Genomic DNA, 19,634 nt, shown 5'->3' on the forward strand with positions numbered 1-19,634 from the left:
AAGTCTTTCTATGGTTATATACAATTTTTTCTTCAATTTGAGTGGTTCCTTCGTATCACATAGTGTTCATTAAGCCCTCATCCATTTTAGCCACCCAGTTTGATCTTGATGATTTATATTTCATTTTGTTTTTCCATCATTTTGTATTACATATTCAACATATTTAAGCGGAACGATTTGTGGGATGATAGAGTCTTCAATTTTCATTTAGGTTAGAAACATTATCCTTTGTTGAACTTATATTCCGCATACTTTGTTTTATTTTTGTTCAGGTAAGTTATGTGTTTCTAAGATTCGTCTTCAAGTCTCAAACCTCTCATTTGAATCATTTTTCGACTCTCTAATTAAGACTATATCATCTGCAAAAAAAAACATATATCTCAGTGAAAGTTTTTGGATGTGTTCTTTAAAGACATGCAAAATTAAAGTAAAAAGATAGAGACTTAAGGGTTGAATCTTGATGCAAATATATTGTAATGGATAAATCGTATTGTAATAAAAAGAGTCATTAACATGGATTTAATCAATAAAACAAGATTTAAATCCTCTTATGTAGTTATGTTAGATGTATCATGAGGTTATAATGATGATTTCACTGTGAAAATATAATAATTTGAAATAAACTATGTTTAAAAAAAATTGTACAACGGAAATTTAGATGAGTTGAGTTTCAGAGGCTCATCAGGATTAGAATCAGATCTCATGACTCAACGTATTTATAGATCATCCATAAAAAAGATTCTTATATCAGCAGCGAAAGTTAAACCTATAAACTCTCGGTATATGAACTGACTCCTTATCAACTGAATCAATTTAATTAACTATGTTAAAAATAATTTTCTACTCAAAATACACCAATTACAAATTTATCTCATGATTCAATATTTGGGAATTGTTTATCCCACTCTAAGTGGTGGAAAAACATCTTAAAAAATTCTAAAATGCCCTTTAGAATTTAAAAGTGCACTTTCAAACGCATATTTTTTAAACCAAAACACATTTTAAGTGAGACTAACCCCATTTCTTTTCCAAAATTTAGGTTGAAGATCATATAACCATTTATATTAAATTTATACGTAAATGAATCACACAATCGTTTTGTAAGAAAAAAAATTTAAAATATACTTTCGAAATAAATTCAAAAATATACTTTCAAAAACATTTAAAGACCCTCTCATATCACTTTATATATTAGTTTTGTTTGTTTTTATTTCTTCATCTTAATTTTTCAATACTTTTTAAAAAAAAACCAAATAGAGAAAAGCACAATTTTATTGGAAAACCATAACCTTTTAATTCATAGTGATACCTTTCTTTGATATCAAACTTTAGTTACCTTTTTTTAAGATTTTTCTTATAATTTTGTATTAATAATTCTGCACAAATGAGGTTTATGGTTTTAATTTTCTTATAAGTAACTTATTTGCAATATTTTGAAAATAAATTTGAAAATTTTAGAAAATATAAGACTATTTTGTAAAATTTAAAAAATTAATAATAAAATTTTTATCACTCACACTATATAAATAAATAAACAATTTCAAATTTTTTATTTTTTTGTATAATTTGAAATTTCATAAATTTAAAAAATATTTCATAAATTTTCATATGTAACAATTGTTTGTACTTTTTTTTATCAAAACAAATTAATTTTGATGGAATCATTTTAAAAACAAATAAATTTTGATGGAATCATTCTAAAAACAAATCAATTCTGATGGAGTCATTCCAAAAACAAATTACTTTGTTTCATAAGATAATAAGTCGTTTTTTTTAAAAAAAAGGAACTTTATAGTATTAAATTTTTACGTTTATAAAAACTTTTCATAAAAAAAGGAATCAAATTAAATCTCTAAAAAAAAATTACTTTGTTTCGTAACATAAAATAAAAAGTCAATTTGTTTTAATTTAAAAAAAATGAATTTTATAGTATTAAATTATTTTTGTTTTAAACAAATTACTAAAGAATTTTTTCATAAAAATTTCAAACCAAAGTTTCTTTTAAATAATTATTATTAAAATATTATTTTACATGTTTCATTTTTTATTAAAAAATTTTGAATATCAAAATTATAAAAAATCACTTTATCTTAAAAGATATTTCAAATAATTTTTTATAAAAAGCATTTTTAAAATACAACTTTAAAAAAAAAAATTAATTATGTTTTGATTATATTTATATTATAAGATGTTAAAATTAATAATTTAAAATTTATTTAAAAACTATTATTATAAAAATTATTTTTAAAAATAAAATAAGATAAATCTTTTTTTAAAGGTAAAAACAAAGACTTAGGGATTTATTAGGGTTTATATGAGTTGCACACATAAACACTATTCAATTCAATTACAGAGAAAGTGAGAAAAACAGAAACAAAAGCTTCAAACAAACCATGGAGTCGTTGGAACAACCTAATAAACCCAACAACGCAAACACTGTCACAACAACCACAAACAAAGAAAAACCAAAACCTAAACGATTCATCAAAAGCCAAATCCCAGATTCAATCCTCAACGACCCTCTTCTCAACGCTGCCATATCAATTCTTCCATCAAACTACAATTTCGAAGTTCACAAATGCGTTTGGCGCGTCCTCTCCACCGGCGCTAAGCGCGTCGCACTTCAATTCCCTGAAGGTCTTCTCATGTACTCCCTCATCCTCTCCGATATCTTCACCAAATTCGCCAATGTCTCTCACTGTTACGTCCTCGGAGATGTGACCTACGGTGCTTGTTGCATCGACGATTTCTCAGCTCTCGCCCTTGGTGCTGATCTTCTTATTCATTACGGTCATAGTTGTTTAGTACCTATTGATTCAACTACTATTCCTTGTCTTTATATTTTTGTGGATATTAAGATTGATGTTGATCATTTTGTTGATACTGTTAGATTGAATTTAGGGTTTCTCGGTAAAAGTATAATTCTTGCTGGGACAATTCAGTTTGCGTCTGGGATTCGTGCGGTGAAGCCTGAATTGGAGAAATTAGGGTTTAGGGTTTTGATTCCGCAGTCGAAGCCGTTGTCTGCTGGTGAGGTTCTTGGATGTACTGCGCCGAGGATAGGGAAGAAGGTGTTGGAGGATTATGAGGAGAGTGTTTTGGTGTTTGTTTCAGATGGGAGGTTTCATCTTGAAGCGTTTATGATAGCAAATCCGGGGCTTAAGGCTTTTAGATATGATCCTTATGTGGGGAAGTTGATTTTGGAGGAATATGATCATGTTGGTATGAAGGGGTCGAGGAAAAACGCGATTTTGAAAGCGGGGGAAGCGAGGAACTGGGGTGTTGTTTTAGGGACTTTGGGAAGGCAAGGGAATCCTAAGATTTTGGAGAGATTGGAAAAGAAAATGAGTGATAAAGGGTTTGATTATACTGTGGTTTTGATGTCGGAGTTAAGCCCCACGAGGATCGCTCTGTTTGAGGATTCTGTGGATGCTTGGATTCAGATTGCTTGTCCTAGACTCTCTATTGATTGGGGAGAGGCTTTTCTTAAGCCGGTTCTTACTCCTTTTGAGGCTGAGATAGCATTGGGATTGATACCTGGTTGGTGGGAGAAAACTGAGGTGCAAAAACAGGGTTGTGAAGATGTTCCGGGTTGCAATAAAAGCGATTGTTGCTCTAAAGGTAGCTGCGGAGATGCAAAGGGGACCAATGATTTTGGTGGAGATTATCCCATGGACTATTATGCTCAAGAAGGAGGAGATTGGAATTCCTCTTATGTGAAAAAGTCTAGTCGTCCTGCTCGGAAAATTTCTGTAACTTCTGTTGCTAACAGTGTCATTTCTCAATAGTCTTAAATTTGCCTAGTTTTTTATTGTAATACTTTTATAATTTTGCTCCAAAAGTTGATTCAATGGCTTATTGTTTTGTTATTAGCTTAGCCATTTTTGACATGTAGACAATGTTGCCTATTCTTTGTTTATAAGATATTCTGCTATAAAGGGTAAATGAGCCGTGTGAAGTCACTATAGTCAAGCACATGTTGCATTCATGCAAACCATCCTCACGAACTTGGTTCTGCAATCGTGCTTGTCATCAAAGGAACTAAGGTACAGAATACATAAATTCATTTTTTTTGTTTCTGCATTTAACTAGTGCTTTGTTTCTGGCTTCCCCTGCTTATGTGCTGCATTAGCTTGAGAACGATTCGAGAAATTAGATTTGTCATTTTTTGTTGTTGTTTTGGTATCTTCAAATGCATTACTGTTTATGAAGAGAGTGTGGTTGGTTTGTACTATAGTTTACTGAAACAAAGTGTTGAGGAATTAGCTCTATATTGCTGTACTTTGGTACTACTTGTGCTTTAGCTTAACATCTTTTATTGAGTAATTAAATATTGGCAGGTGCATTAAAAGATTGGGCTATAATATTTTTGCATGCTGTTAGTTATTCTTTATATATTATTTAAATTTATATCTTGTTTATTTTTATGCAGATATAACATCTCAAGAACATGTCAACCTTGATGATGAAGACCTAAAAATAATTGATAAATATGCCTAGAATGTGTACAATATGAACCACCACGAGCAACTACAATATAATCAAAAATTATTATTTTGATGGATTAAAATTATTATTTTATATAAATTAAATGTTATTTTTATAATATAATTTTGTTTTTTTGAATGTTGTGTGAGACAATTTTTTAGGTAAACAATTTTTTTTGAATGTTGTGGAGACACTTTTTTTATTTTTTATATTTCAAATAAAAAATATATTTTTTACGATTCTTTTTGTCGATTTAAAAAAAATATAACACAACTCAATACAATCATATTCATTTATAACATTCAAATTTAATGAAACACATCATATAATATCTAATAAAATTCATTACCATTACATAATACTTTATATCAGATAAATTATTTTTATAAAATATCTAATAAAATTCATTAACACGACATAATATTTTATAATAGTATAAAATTCAAATATATTATTTCTATAAAATACATTAAGTTGAAAATGATACCAAAAAAAAAAGAAATAACATTTAATCTTAAAATTACATAAACATATTTGTCTAATAGTATTATTGTTGAAGAATAATTTTTTTTGAAAAAAAATTATGATTATTAGTCCGATATTAATTTTTTATTTTTATTTAAAATAATAATAAAAATAATAATAATTTATTAAAGTCAGATCAATAGGTTGGATCAACGGGTCTGCGTTACAGAACTCAAACTCGATACCTAAACCAAAATTATACGGGTTGTTATGAGTTGAATTAGGTATACCCATAAATAAATAAGTTCTGGTAATTTATGGGTTGAGTTGATTTGGATAAGTAAATTCGTGGATCGACCTGCATCGATGAACACCTATAATTACAAATTATCCATTAAAATTGAGGAGGAAAGTTTAACTCACTTTTCACGACAACGACATGAGTCAATTTTTTATTGAGATTGATGAAAGTTGAATTTGGAAAAAAAATGAAAAGTGAAATTTGATGTGACATTGAGTCAGTTTTAAAAGAATGAATTTTTTCTTTTGAAAATCAATTATGTAAAAAAAATTCAAAATATTATACGTTTTTTTTAATTTGTTTTTTATAAATTAAAATATTTTTTAATATAAATATAAATTATTGAAGATTAAAACATAGTGAAAATTATAATTTTTTTAAAAGTTGTATTTTAAAAATGATTTTTAAGAAAAACTATTTGAAATAGCTTCAAAATTAAGTGATTTTTTGAAATTTTGATATTCAAAAAAAGTTTTTATAAAATTCTGAATATTTAAAATAACATTTTAAGAATAACTATTTAAACCAATTTTCATTTGAGACTTTTATGAAAAAAAAATTTGTAAATTTTTTTTACACTAAAATATGTAATACATAAAATTTATTTTTAAAAAAAAGTCAAAACAAAGAGGCTCATTCTCTAAGAGAATGACTTCTCCCTTCGAGAGGACCATTTCTGCCTAAATGAACCCCACGCCCCCGATCATTTTCTTTGTTCCTTTCCTCTGCCATTTTCTTAGGCATATTTAGATAAACAACCTTTCTTAATCAATTCTTAGATTGCATCCTTCAACTAAAAGCAACCGTTCGTGTTGTGGCTGTGACACTTATGAAAACTATAATATTTAGATACAGACGCCATTTGAGATTCCTTAATTATGTAGGTATTCCTAATCCCTTTTTATTTAAAATTAGTGTTGTTTCACTCCTACCATATCTTCTTCCCTTGAGTGTTTAGAGGAGTGTAGAATTGAGTCTTTCACCAAGATCCCCGGTCTCATCATAGCTGGACAACTTCAGAGGTTTCTCAAAAGATCTTGGTATTCTAACATCTAGGATATTCATGGATATCGGGTTCCTTTTCCTCTTCGGAGAGAAGCGTATACTTTAAGTCTTTCCCTTCTTCGGGGACAATGAAATTTGACCTGAGCATGATTTCCACTTCTTTCTAAAAATTATGACGAAGGAGATATGTGTATCTCGTTCCAGTGTATGAATGGGGATTGTGGAGATTCTTCACATGGTGTGATAGTTCTTATCGAGACTGACTCATAGATTTTAGCCTATTGGTCGTGTGAGGTTGCTCCCTACCCTATGTTATTTCTTGGAGGAGCAAATTGTAAATTCTCTTCAATTCTCAAGATCGTATCAGCTAAGACTTAAGAATTTTGTTGATGGACCATGTTATACATGTTATTCAACATGTCAACTCCTCCTTGCACACCTAGGCTAGGTTGCAACAGTTGGAGGCTGAAAATGCATTTTGTCTAGGTGTTAGAGGTTGTAAGAAAGAGAGATTTGGCGTCTCTCCTTGGGCTGTTCCTTAGAGGATTCTTGACGGAGACAGATCTTGCACCGTTGGACCAGTTGGAGAAGCCACAAGGAGTGGATTCCATTTTTGAGGAAGTGGCTAAGCTCCGATAGTAATAGCAATTGCAACTGCTTTTGAAAATCAAGTGTTTCTTGATATTTTCATAGTCTTAAGAAGTCGATATCATGTTCTCTAAAAAGAGATTGATGATTCGAAGAACAAAGATCAAAGATTTGGATCTTCGATGGACATAAGGAACCACATTTGTTGGTGACAATACAGAGTTGACATAAAGAACAATGTTCTGGACTTCTAGTACGGTGTCGCAAGACGTACCTGTAAGGTTAGCACTCTGATGCCTAAATTATTAAGAATATAAAAATTGATGCATTATAACAGGGTGGTTAAACTGTTCACGTGAAATGCGACATGTTGTGCGGCAGGTCTGATCGATTTAGACGGTGCATGATACATAAGAGTTCAAAATCACATATCCTCATTGATAGTGAGGGTTCACCTGCTCCGCGAATATGTATCCTTAGCATTCAATTGTGAGCTTTATGTATTGAACTTTCTGAATGGCCTAAAATATTTCCTAATCTGCTAATTAAATAACCATGTGAGGGGCGGCTTAGCTTGCTAGGGTTTGTGAGTTGTAATTTTTTCCATCATCCTCTTGTCTCATACGTTTATTTTTTTTAACAAAATAATATCATAAATTTTGTAATTCAATTGTAAAAAGAATTCTATTTAGGAGGCCGATCCATAAATCACATTTATGTCAACAAAAGTTAAGTGAAAATTTAGATTTCAACATCTAAAATAGTCGGTCTTACTCCAATTTTGATTGGACTTAAAAGAGAGTGATCCACTTATTTTTATCATATTTAAAATAATTAAGACTTATTTTTCTATATAGAATTTTAAAATATTTTTTCGTTACAATATTAATCATGATATTTAAAAGAGAACTGACACTAATATTTTATGGGAGATTTATCAACATTAAAAATTAGTTTTTAATTTTTAAAAAATGTTAACATGTACGCATGTGTATTATAAACAAAATATAAAATCAATATTTTCTTAAACAATATAAAAGTAAATGTGGCATAAAAACGACGTTTTTTTATTCTTGTGAGCTCTCTTGCGGCTAATATTCTAATAATATTTGGAAAATAAATATGATAGTTGATATGAATATCAAAAAAAGAAGAAAGAAAACTAATAAGAGATTAATTACTATGCATTGTCAGTGTAAAATGTTTTACACAATTAATTTATCATCATCACCCATTTACATTATTTTATAGATTTTTAAAATAAAAATCAAATTTATTTCAACATCCAATGACTATGATTAACTGACAGTATAAAATTCTTTTACATTATCAGTATATTTCAATTAAATTCAACTAATAAATAAATATACAACAAATATACAAATTGAGTCCTTAAAAGATATATCAAATAAATGTGGAACTTTCTTATTAACTTTTAAATTGTCATCATACAATATAAGTTCAAAAGCATATAAAGAATACAATTAAATCATTTATTGATATAATTTTGAAAAATAATTTATAATTGTTTTAAGTTGGTTTAAATTTATAATTACTCTTTGTAACAAATATATTTATTATTTCCTAAACTGATACTGTATAGTTTTTTTTAAGGTTAAATATTTTTTTTAATCTTTTAACTATATTATTGAATTTAGATTAATCTTTTAATTATATTTTATGTTAGATTGATTTTTTAATTATTAAAAAATTTCGTCATTAATGAGATAAAAAGAATATAACGTTTTAAGAAGTAAGAAACTAGTCTATTAAAAAATAATTAAGTGATTAATTTGAATTTTTTTACTCAAATACCCCATATTTATAAAAAAAAAACTCAATTTTCAAACAAATACCCAATCTATCTCAGTTTTAAAAAGAAAATCTTAAGGCATAGGCGTCAGACCAACTGATGTTTACCCTTAATTTTTAAGAGGGGACGCCAATTGAATTGACAACAACATATGGTGCTGCCAATCCAATTGACGTCCATGTGTATAAAGTGAGAGAAGATGCCAATTGGTATAACGCCTCAGTGTAATGTGCGTTTTTTTATAAATAGAGGTGTTGTGTGATTCATTTTTTCACATCTCTTTTCGTCATATTGCAAATATGTTTGGTGTTTGTCACCGCTATGGAAATGATTTATTCGATAGACAAGCCTCCGATGTTGATGCTCTTCTTGAATATTTGTCGTTTCGATCAACTAAAGAGGGAGTTGGTTCGTTGGTTAGATGGAAAAATATCAGAAGGGAGAAAAATTAGAAGTGTTGAGAGACTCGATAGTATATTTGGTTGGATGCGAGTAAAAACTAATAAGGATTTTAGGAAAATGATGTTTAGACCAAATGACATCAGTTTGATTGTTGTAATCAGTTAGAAATGTTGTTTTTAAATATTGTAGTTAAGTATTTTCATTTGTATTCGATATTTTTTTTGTTGTTGTTTATTTATACTTGTTATATTTGAAGTGTGCTTATCTTGGAGTGATGTTTGTTGTTAACCTTATTCTAACAAAAAGTTAATGTTATATAAAAATTCAAGGTTACAAAAATTGAAAGGAGATACTAAATTATGATGCAGAGGTTGCTCCTAGATTGAGACATTTGTTCTTATTGTGTCCGGGTTGACGACATATATTACATAATATTATCATTTTATCAGTCGTATTCATTTCTGTTCTAATACGCGTACTGTTTGGCCGTCCTTTTTTCTTTCTTCGCATCTCATCGTTGTGCCAACCTATGTCCCCTTCATATGGAGGCCAGTATTCCTCCATTGCTAGCACTAAGAAGCTTTCGTTATAGACATTCATGACGGTAATGACCTTGTAAATACCAGATAGATGGTTGTAAGCATCCTAACGGGTATGTGTGCATGTCGCAATGACATAGGAGCAAGGAATACGGAAGGCCTGGAACATTTCACAGTCGCACCAACTTCTGTTTAGTCTGACAACATATGATAAATTTGGCCTCCCCTCGTTGTGGTCTATTATTTTCTGTACACTGAAATTTTACCTATGACGGTCAAATATCTTAACCGTGTGTGTGCTAGCTTTAATAGTTTTCTCTTTCATCACTTTCATACAACATTCATTGAATAATTGACCGGACATTAACATTGCACTCCATCTTTCACCTCTGGCTGCGAAGGTAGATGTCAACCTAAAATAGGTTCTTTTGACCAATGCGGTTATTGGTAGATTTCTAATGCCTTTGAATACGCCGTTCATGCATTCCACAAGGTTTGTTGTCATGTGACCCCATCGGTAGCCTTTGTCAAATGCCTTTGTCCATTGCTCTAATGGGATGTTATCCACCCACCTTCCTGCATATGCATTAGACAATCTAATTTCGTCACGGTAATGCTGAAATGATGGCTGAGTTAGAGCATACCCTGCATTCGCCACTTTTTTGCGAAGGCTCTTGTCTTTGATTGCACGCATGAAGTTTTGTGCGATATGTCTAATGCAATAACCATGGGTAGAATGAGGATCATGTCATCCGTTATCATGGTTATTGTAAGCACTCTCAATGGCAACATGTCTATCTGAAATCAAGCAGAGGTTGACCTGTGGAGCGACATGTGTTCTGAGATGAGGAAGGAAGAAACCCCAACCACCAGCGGTTTCACCTTTAACCAGAGCAAAGGCAATGGGAAAGACATTATTGTCGTCTTGTGCAACAACCATAAACAAAGTACCCTTGTATTTATCGTATAACCATGTTCCATCAATTTGAATAATAGATTTGCAAAATGCAAAACCTTTGATGCATGGTTGAAACTCCCAAAAGAGGTGGTGAAAGATTCTATTTCCAACAACTTAAGTTCCGTCTGACATAAATGCTGGCAATGTCTCCATAATTGCAACAGTTCCTGGTGCGTATGTTTTAAGTACCCATAAAAACTATGGCAATTCTTTGTATGAATCCTCTCAGTTGTCGAATACCTGTTCAACAACCTTTGTCCTTGCAATCCATGCTTTCTTGTAAGATGGAGTATAATTATATCTTGTGACGATATGAGATATTATTATACTCACCTTCACTGATGAGTCTTTGTTAACAAGCGGCAAAATGTCTTGACATATCAATCCAGCGCTTAATTTACGGTGATCTTGTACAACATTACTGACAATGCAACTATGAGGTGGGTCTATAGAAGCTATCTCCCAAGAATCGCTTCTCTTTTTATGAGTTACAGCCAACCAAAACTTGCAAAGGATGCTACGAGATTCAATGACATACCTTCTCGAATCAGTGCGTTTCACGGTGAAATCAGAAGAGTTATTCATGTGAAAAATTTTTGATAGCTCGCACACATTCTTCTTTAGTGTGGAACATGTCTCCCACTTTTAACTCACCCTCTGATCGTGGATACGGGTTATAAAAACACGATTGGATGTTTCTTCGTCATGCAGATCCATGTTTGTCATATGTTGAGGCGGATTATATACATGACTTGGAGGTAATGGCGTTGGATGATCGTCATCTTCAATGTTATTGTTCAACATATGATCGACATGTGTCTTGGTTTCTTCTTCTTCTTCATCAACGACGTTGACTTCTACTTCTAGGTCGGCTTCATCTGAGTTTTCTAAATCAAATTCATTAGATTCAGCTTGATTAGTTATATGATATTGTTGAGATGATATTCTTTGTTAAAAAGTAATATATAACTCAATAGAGTTGCAACTAGAATGTTCGTGACTAACAAACATATATTCAACATCTTCATCGTCCCGTACCTTTAGCGAGTAAAATTTACATTGATTGTTCTCAAAATAAATTGGATTTTCATACGTGATTTGTGACACAAGACCAGATCCTATGCAAGTTTCTATTCATTTTTTCAAATGCAAAAAATGTTAATTTCTCTTGATCGTAAGTCGGATAGTATCAGTGTTTCAAAAACAAAACCTGTATACATCACACTCAGATGTCTCACTGTTGCATTGAGCATTGATAATATATTTGGATGCAGATGACATTGTAATATTTGGGTGAAGGTGAATAGTAAATTGTTTGGTGCAGATGAATTTGTGTTGGTTTGAGGATGACATAAGAAGACACTTATATAGAAGGTGACATGGCATGCATGCAAGACCTAGCGTCATTCCATTTGGCGCCTGCATGCATTATTTGTACATGGGCGCCAACCCATATGGCGCCAACCCATATGGCGCCTTGTATGTGTAGATCTTGAGATTTTGTATTGCATGCAAATAGCCATGCAACCTATGTCAAGACCATGCATGCAAGCTGCCACGACCTAGGAGGCCACTCCATATGGCGCTAGCTATGGAATTTTGCATGTGCATGCCAAACCAATTGGGGCTAGCTTGCATGCCCATTTCTTAATGCATGCAAACCTTTGTATGTCTCTCATTATAAATAGACATGCAATAATGACTTCTTCATCACCAACAATCACTTCTACATCTGCAACAACCACTCTCTCATATGCAACAACCACTGTTTCAACAACACTACGACAAGATGTCTCTTCTCATTATGGGTGAATCGCATAGAGACACAGTTGCAAACATAGCAACTTATGTAAGCGTTTACTTCTTGTATTATTTTTCTAACACAATTTTTTATAAAGTAACTTATTTTGTTGTTTATTTTTTAGGATGTTTCTAGGTTTCAAACTCGTGTCCATGAATTTGTTCACATGGACGCGATGATTCAACCTTATGTCGAACTCGCCGATTTTGAACATGTAAGCAAAATAATGTCTTGATCGGTTTATACTAAATTTATTCTTGCATCATGTGAAAGATGACGTCCCGAGACACACAGATTCTGGTTTCCAACCGGTGAATGTATCGTGACGTTAGAAGATGTTTACATGTTATTGGGCCTGCCTATCGAAGGTAAGGCGGTAAATGGTAAAACCAACTATACGAATTCAATTTGCATGGACATCTTGGATGCTGACTTGTTAGATGATAACTCGAGATGTCAAGGTATAATCCTTTCACGCCTTAAGGCATATTACAACAACTTACTGTTAGATGAACATTCTATCGAAGACGCTCGAATAATAAAAACTAGGTGTTATATTATGCTTTTAATTGGTTTATTTTTATTTCCCGAAGGTAGTGGTTCTAGTATGCATGTTATGTATTTACTTTTACTAAGACATGTAGATAGAATAAGAAGTTACAGTTGAGGATCTGCTTGTTTGGCTTATCTTTATAGCTATTTGTATAAAAATGCACATAAAGACACATCTACATTTTCTGGATGTGTTGTTTTGCTCCAAGTATGGGGTTGGTCCACACTACCGTCCCTAGCGCCCGTCAACCATAACCCGTTCACATTCTCGTACGCGCAGAAGTAAGTTCCTAACAAACGACTATATTTACTTACTTTACTGATTATTATCTCTAAATAATATATTTAATTTTATGGTGCAGATGGTCGGCACATGGTATGAGTTATAACATATGTCCTATACACTGTATTACCCAATATCGCAATCTCTTGGATCACTTCGATCGACAGATGTATTGCCATTAACCTAATTAATTCGTAATAATTTTTTAATTTCTTCTAACAAATTTATAATCTAATATATGTTCACATTTCAGTTTATTTGGCGTCCATATCTAAATTTGGATCATGACCATGAAATCAACGAACAAGACGCAACTGTTTGGACTGCATGCACACTGATCATAAGATTCACCACTGTGGAGATGCACAATAGTGATCGTGTTAAATTGCAGTTCGATATGCTTCAACACATCCCAGATCCCCTGACGAACCTCAGATAATGACATCTACGAAAAGTTAACGACCAATGGAACTTTAACCCATGGCAAAGCTTCGTTAGATTTGAGTGTCGAAAATGGAAGCACCGACAAGACCATGTCTTAACTAACGTTGTGATGCCAACCGAAAAAAAACCAACTCGTAATTATATGGCTTGGTACAAATCGATTAGATTTGAGTTTATCGCCGATGATATGTACCTATACGACCCACGCTAGGCAACTTACACACAAGAAGGTTCAACATCTAACCCCTAACAACATTCTTAGACCAGTTACTCACAACCCCATATCCATCAAAATTTACGATCCACAAACACACAAACCTACGATCCTAACATGCCAAACCCCCAACCACAATACCAAGAGCATACCCCGTACCACCACCAACAAGTAGATCATCATCAAGACACCCAACATCGTTATGCACCCAACACATCACCCTACCATAGTCGCCTTAGCCAAAACACTCAGCGATCATTTAACACCAATCGTCCTTCCTCCTACTATAGCCAAGAAGCCCAAACATCACAAAAACAAAACATGCAACAATCATATGGCTACCAAACACCATAACAATCATTTCAACATTTCCTCGACGCATCATTCACACCAATGTCTCCCTTCAATCGTCTTGGTCGCCCTCCAATAACTCAAACCCAACCCAACTACTCTGGCATGGATCATGAACTCAACTATGGCGGTAGCCTTTCAATGCATACACAAGACTACATGAATTTGTCTAAATATCTCAGGTAATCTCCTATAGTTGGTGGTGATGTTCCTGGGCCCTTAGATACTCAAACACCTGGTGTGAATCATCAACGTGGATTGGGGCCACACGTTCGGGTAGTTACGAGATGTGGGACCGGAGATCAGTTAGGTCATCCTAGTCAACAACATTGGTCTTTTTGTGTGAACGTGTATTAATATTAATATCAATTGGTCCGATTTTGACTTTTATCTAAAATGTACAATGTTTTTCAAAAAAAATTACGAAACACACACATGTGTCAGACCAATTGACGTCTCCTTTATAAATTAACACACAGACACCAATTGGATTGACAGCATCTGACGTCACCTCTTCAAAGGGGAGTATTTTGTGAAATAATCTGAAAAATGAGTTATTTTAGATTATTTTTTTTTAAAATTAGATTTTTTGAGTGAAAAATCCACTAATTTGAATCCAAGGATATCTTGAAGGGACCAAAAATATATTTTGCCTTTTTCTAATTTGAAGAATTGGATTTCCATAACTTATCAAAATTGAAAACTTTTAATTCTGAATAAGTTGAATTCAGACCCCGTGAAACTTAGTAATTAAAGGGTAATATTTAAATTTTGATTAACATTAAAATAGTACAAAATATGATCAAATTATTTTAAAATAGAAATAAAATAATCAATGGCGACTAAGTAATCCACGGAAAATTTTAAAATACTTGTATAAGATGAGAAAATGAACAACTGCATTACCATTAAAGAATGTAAAAATCTGTTTTAAACCCTATTCTCTGTCCCGCGCAGCCCCTACTCCACCGTTCATCTGTGTCGCCACCGTTGGACACTTTGTATTGTAAGTTCAATCTCTCTGTTCGTTCCTCATTCCTCAATTACGGTTCCAAAATCAATTTTGTCTAATTCGTTCTACCGTCATCATAATTGATTTCTAATTAATTGCTTCTGCTTAAAATTAAAGTGATTTATGTATGAATGCTAACATGATTAACTGTTATTTTTCCTTGATGAACATTAAATCAGAGACCTAATTACCCATTCTCAATTGATAGCATCTGGAAAACCATCTCTCAAAAGTGACATAGTTTCATTGTTGTTGGAGTATTTGATTTAGGGTTTATAATTTATTTATGGTGGCAACGCAATGTTTGCTTCCAAGGTTGCCGCTATTACCGGGGAAGGTGATTCGTAAGGAGCATGATTAAGGTTGTGTTTGAAGTTGAATTTGGGGTGTTTAGACTCTTAACTAATTTGAAGAACTAAGTTCGCCAGTGTTTTTATATTTTGGTTTCTTCCATTACTTATTCACTGCCTTGTCTTCCCTTTTATTTTTGGTATGAAGGTAAGTATCAATGGCTTCAGATTCAAGAAAACGTACATTGGAGGCTTTGGAGAGAAGAATTCAAACCGAACACATACTAGAAGAAAACAAAAGCCAAAAGACGAAAGTTGAACATGTCAAATCAAATAACAAAAAGCCTAAAATTGAACATGTTAAATCACCTATTCTTGCACCTTCCACTCCTAATGATTCTTCCTCCCATTCATCTCGTCCATCATCAGATCCCCCCAACAAAGGTAATTCTACTTTCTTTTGTTATGTGTTTTGTACTTCTTAGTTTGGTATAAACTATAAAGTAGAATGATTTGCCCAAAGATTTTATTTTTCCTTAGGAGGTATTTTGATATACAACTTAGCGTATGTTTGGTTCTGTGGTAAAGAAAAGGGATTTTAAGTGAATTGATTGTGTAAAATTGATTTTAGCTAAAAGTAATTTGAAGGTAAAGTGATTTATGTTTGGATACGTTTTTGCCAAAGTGAGTTGAACAATGAATTTTGTGTAAAAATCACATTTAGACTCAAAAGCTGCAAACCCTAACTTCAAGTAGAATCAATTCTAGAAAACATAATCAATTCTGCGTGAGATATATCATAAACTTATTTTGATAAGCACTTGTGCTATAAGCTGCAAATAAGTTGTTTATACAAACACGCTCTTATTCGGAATTTGTTATAAATAAGCTTATGTATAAATGTTTCTACAAGTTAAGAATGAGTTAGCTGAAAACAAGACAACTTATGAAAATAAGGTATGTAGAGGAACTTATGAAAATAGGCTGTGGATATATCATAAACTATGTTTGTAAGTTCTTCCAAACCGTCATGTAAGTGTTGTTGTCATAAGATGATAGTAATACCCAAATGCATTTTTTTGGGGCTAAAGTGTGAGTTTTTTATTGATAGTTTTACTGTAAACTGATTTTTCTTATTTTCCTTTTTAGCGAATTTCAGTCTTTTTGGTCGTGCCATTTCACAAGGTAATGTACTTTCTATGTAACACTAAGATTCTTTCTTCTATCGTTTCTTCAACTTGATCTTTGAGGGTTTTGAGTGGATAAATGACCTGACTATTGATATGCAGACAATGAAGATGGTCCGGAATATGCCCAACTTTCTGTGACTGTAGATGAAAATCTGCTCACAACTAATGGGGAGGTATTTTATTTTCAACATTTCATGATCAACTTCTCTTTATAGTTCCATAAAGTCAACCTCCTTTGGAGTTAGAACTCTAAAAACTAATTAATGGAATGAGTAATTTATTGATCTCAAAACCAACTCCTTAACCCTGGAAAGCCGCAATCAAGGTTGTGTCAGTGTAAAGGTCTTAGCTCCCAATCTAACCTAAATGTTATAGTTTCGTTATCTTCCATTTGAAAGATGTATATTTTAACATAACTAAATAAATAGTTGAATTTCTTTATCCGTTGATGTTTAAGATTGCATTGTTCTTGTTTGTTCTATATTTCTAATTTGACTTCTATTCTGCAGTCTTCTTTTGAAAGAGGATGTTCAGTTTCAGGAATATTGCATGAACTTCTTAAGAAGGGAGATGCAGCCCAAAAGTATATGCAAGGATCTAGAAGTATGAAAATCGACAACTGGATTCTTCTTGATAATTATGTACAAGGACGTGCACTTTCTTCATCTTCTCAAACTAGAGCTTTGCAAATTCATTCAAAACGTTCTAAGAAGCACTTGTCCATGAAACAACATAAAAAACATGGATCATTCACTCTTCCTCAAGAGTTCCATAAGTAAGTTTAAAGTCTCTAAACTTCTAATCTCGATGAATCTGTTGATCCTTACCATTACTGCTATAGCCCTGCAGTTTCTGTTAGTGTAGTGTCATGAGTAATTTTCATTTCCTCGTTCATTGGGGAACTCTTTGATTCAAGCTATGAACAAGTGATATTCTTTTTATTCCCTAATCACCATTAATTTTGATTACAGATTTGATATTTTCAAGCCAATGCATAAAATGTGGAAAGACTATATAATGTTGTTGCTTAAATCCACTGGGTATTGTTTTTGTATCTTTGCTCTTGATGAATTTCACAGCTTCTTATCTTGAGATTTTCTACCACTGTTCTTCTCTCATGGCTTTTATGACAACAAACCTGTTTAATGTTCCAGGAAAAATCAATTGGCTCAATGTCTCCTCGGCGCAGATCTACACGGTGCTATTATTTTAGGTTCGAGCATACTCTTTTTCTTTTTTGCAGATCTACACAAGAAAATGCTAAACCATTCTCTTTATTTTATTAACGTATTACTGTGTATCAAAAGGAAGTTATCTTGCCATTGATTAGATGTTAATCATTTCCCTACATATACTTATGTCATGATGTGTAATTATTTTATATTCATTGGAAATTGTGTTAAAATTGTTGCTGTTGCTGTATTCGAACCGGCAAAGCCTATTATTTGGCTGCTGGTTATCACTGACTGCACTATGTCCATTTATATCTTGCAGTTGTGGAGTGTAAACTAACCCATTTTACTGGAACCGGTGGCATTATGATTCGTGAAACTGCAGAAGCTTTTGGGATAATTACTGAACATAATAAATTCCGAGGTAATCCTTTATCTGTTTAAGAGTAGAATCTGTTCTAGCATTATCAGAGTTGTTCTTCCTGTATATCTCAAGTGTTAATGCTTATATGAATATACACAGTTGTTTGTGTTTGCTTTTCTTAAATGTTACCAGTGATTTCTGTGCAAATGTGATAATTAATTAATTATTAGGAATTTGCACTTCCATTTTGAAAGTTTAGCATAACTTGAACTGTGATTGTTTTTGAATTTTTGTTTAGATAGAGACTAATAACAAACAGGCAATTTGTTCGGTTATTTTTAAAATTGAATTTTGTTGTGAAGAAATAAAAATCCAACTTATAAGTTTGAAAATTTTCTGTTTTGCTTAACTTAGAATGTATTATGTGACAAACCGATATGATATCTGTTCTTATGAAATGCAATTTGGCTGAGATTCTTGTTCGGCATTGTTAGATTATCCCTTTAAATTATATATCTTTTGTATAGAAACCAGATTTACTACATATAATAGATTTTGTAAAATCTGAATTTGTTTTAGCGATTAATCTCATACTTGTTTCTAATTTACATTTCCATGATGAGCTGTAGCTTTTATGCAGTAGAATGCTCCAACGTTTTACTTTAGTTCAAAAACTCGTTTTCTCTTTCAATAGTCAATTAATATTCTTGGGGTGTATTCGAGTGAAATTCTGTTTGAAGGCAAATTTCTACTTTTACTTAAAAAAATAAAGGATAATGCTCAATGAATTTAATAAAGTTCATAATTAATGATTCTATTATTTTTTTAAATAAAAAAATTTTATTTGTGGATTTTTTTACCTTTGCCCTGATTTCAACTTTCTTGTACCTGAGAGTTGTTAATAAGTTTGACTGTGACTGCTGCAATATTGTGGATGAATTGATTAAGAATTAGGAACCTTGAGCATCTCAAATTAGACGAGGTTTTGATGATTTTATCTTTCTTCTATAATGTGTCCATTTCAAACTTTGATTTGTTAATTGCAGTTGTTCCGAAGAAGGGTTCTGTATTTAGACTCCAAGTTGATTGCTGGAAAGTCACACTACATGGAGATAAACTTGATTCAAGAAAAGTTGGATTATGATATTAGTTGCCATCCTTCAATTGTAGGTGGCATCTTCGCCTCGCCCGATGCCTTTTTCTTGATTACTCTAAGAATTTTATGATGATTATCTTACAATTATACTTAACATAATATTTATGTAAAGCAATTTTTATCCTTTTATTTATTTTTAAAATGTAGATGCTCTGACAAATTCTTAATCCAGTAAAACAATGACTAATCATCCGCAACGAATGGTGGTAATGTGTAATGAGCAAACCACCAAATTACTGGTATCTA

General features: G+C 32.1%; 2 protein-coding genes across 2 annotated transcripts; both read left to right on the forward strand.

The window, feature by feature from the left end:
• Positions 1–2,310: 2,310 nt before the first annotated feature.
• LOC127120877 (uncharacterized) lies at positions 2,311–3,945 on the forward strand. The gene has a single exon (XM_051051459.1). The coding sequence runs from the start codon at positions 2,394–2,396 to the stop codon at positions 3,786–3,788; it is 1,395 nt and encodes a 464-aa protein (XP_050907416.1). The 5' UTR covers positions 2,311–2,393; the 3' UTR covers positions 3,789–3,945.
• An 11,101-nt stretch (positions 3,946–15,046) lies between these two features.
• On the forward strand, positions 15,047–19,517 carry LOC127120878 (ribonuclease MRP protein subunit POP4). The gene is made up of 9 exons (XM_051051460.1): positions 15,047–15,210; positions 15,715–15,950; positions 16,656–16,691; positions 16,796–16,869; positions 17,206–17,471; positions 17,668–17,736; positions 17,851–17,909; positions 18,191–18,292; positions 19,279–19,517. Exons 2-9 carry the CDS (start codon positions 15,725–15,727, stop codon positions 19,374–19,376), a joined length of 930 nt encoding a protein of 309 aa, XP_050907417.1. The 5' UTR covers positions 15,047–15,210; positions 15,715–15,724; the 3' UTR covers positions 19,377–19,517.
• Positions 19,518–19,634: the final 117 nt, after the last annotated feature.

The sequence above is a fragment of the Lathyrus oleraceus genome, chromosome 2 (genome assembly GCF_024323335.1).
Source record: "Lathyrus oleraceus cultivar Zhongwan6 chromosome 2, CAAS_Psat_ZW6_1.0, whole genome shotgun sequence".
NCBI classification, from domain to species: domain Eukaryota; kingdom Viridiplantae; phylum Streptophyta; class Magnoliopsida; order Fabales; family Fabaceae; genus Lathyrus; species Lathyrus oleraceus.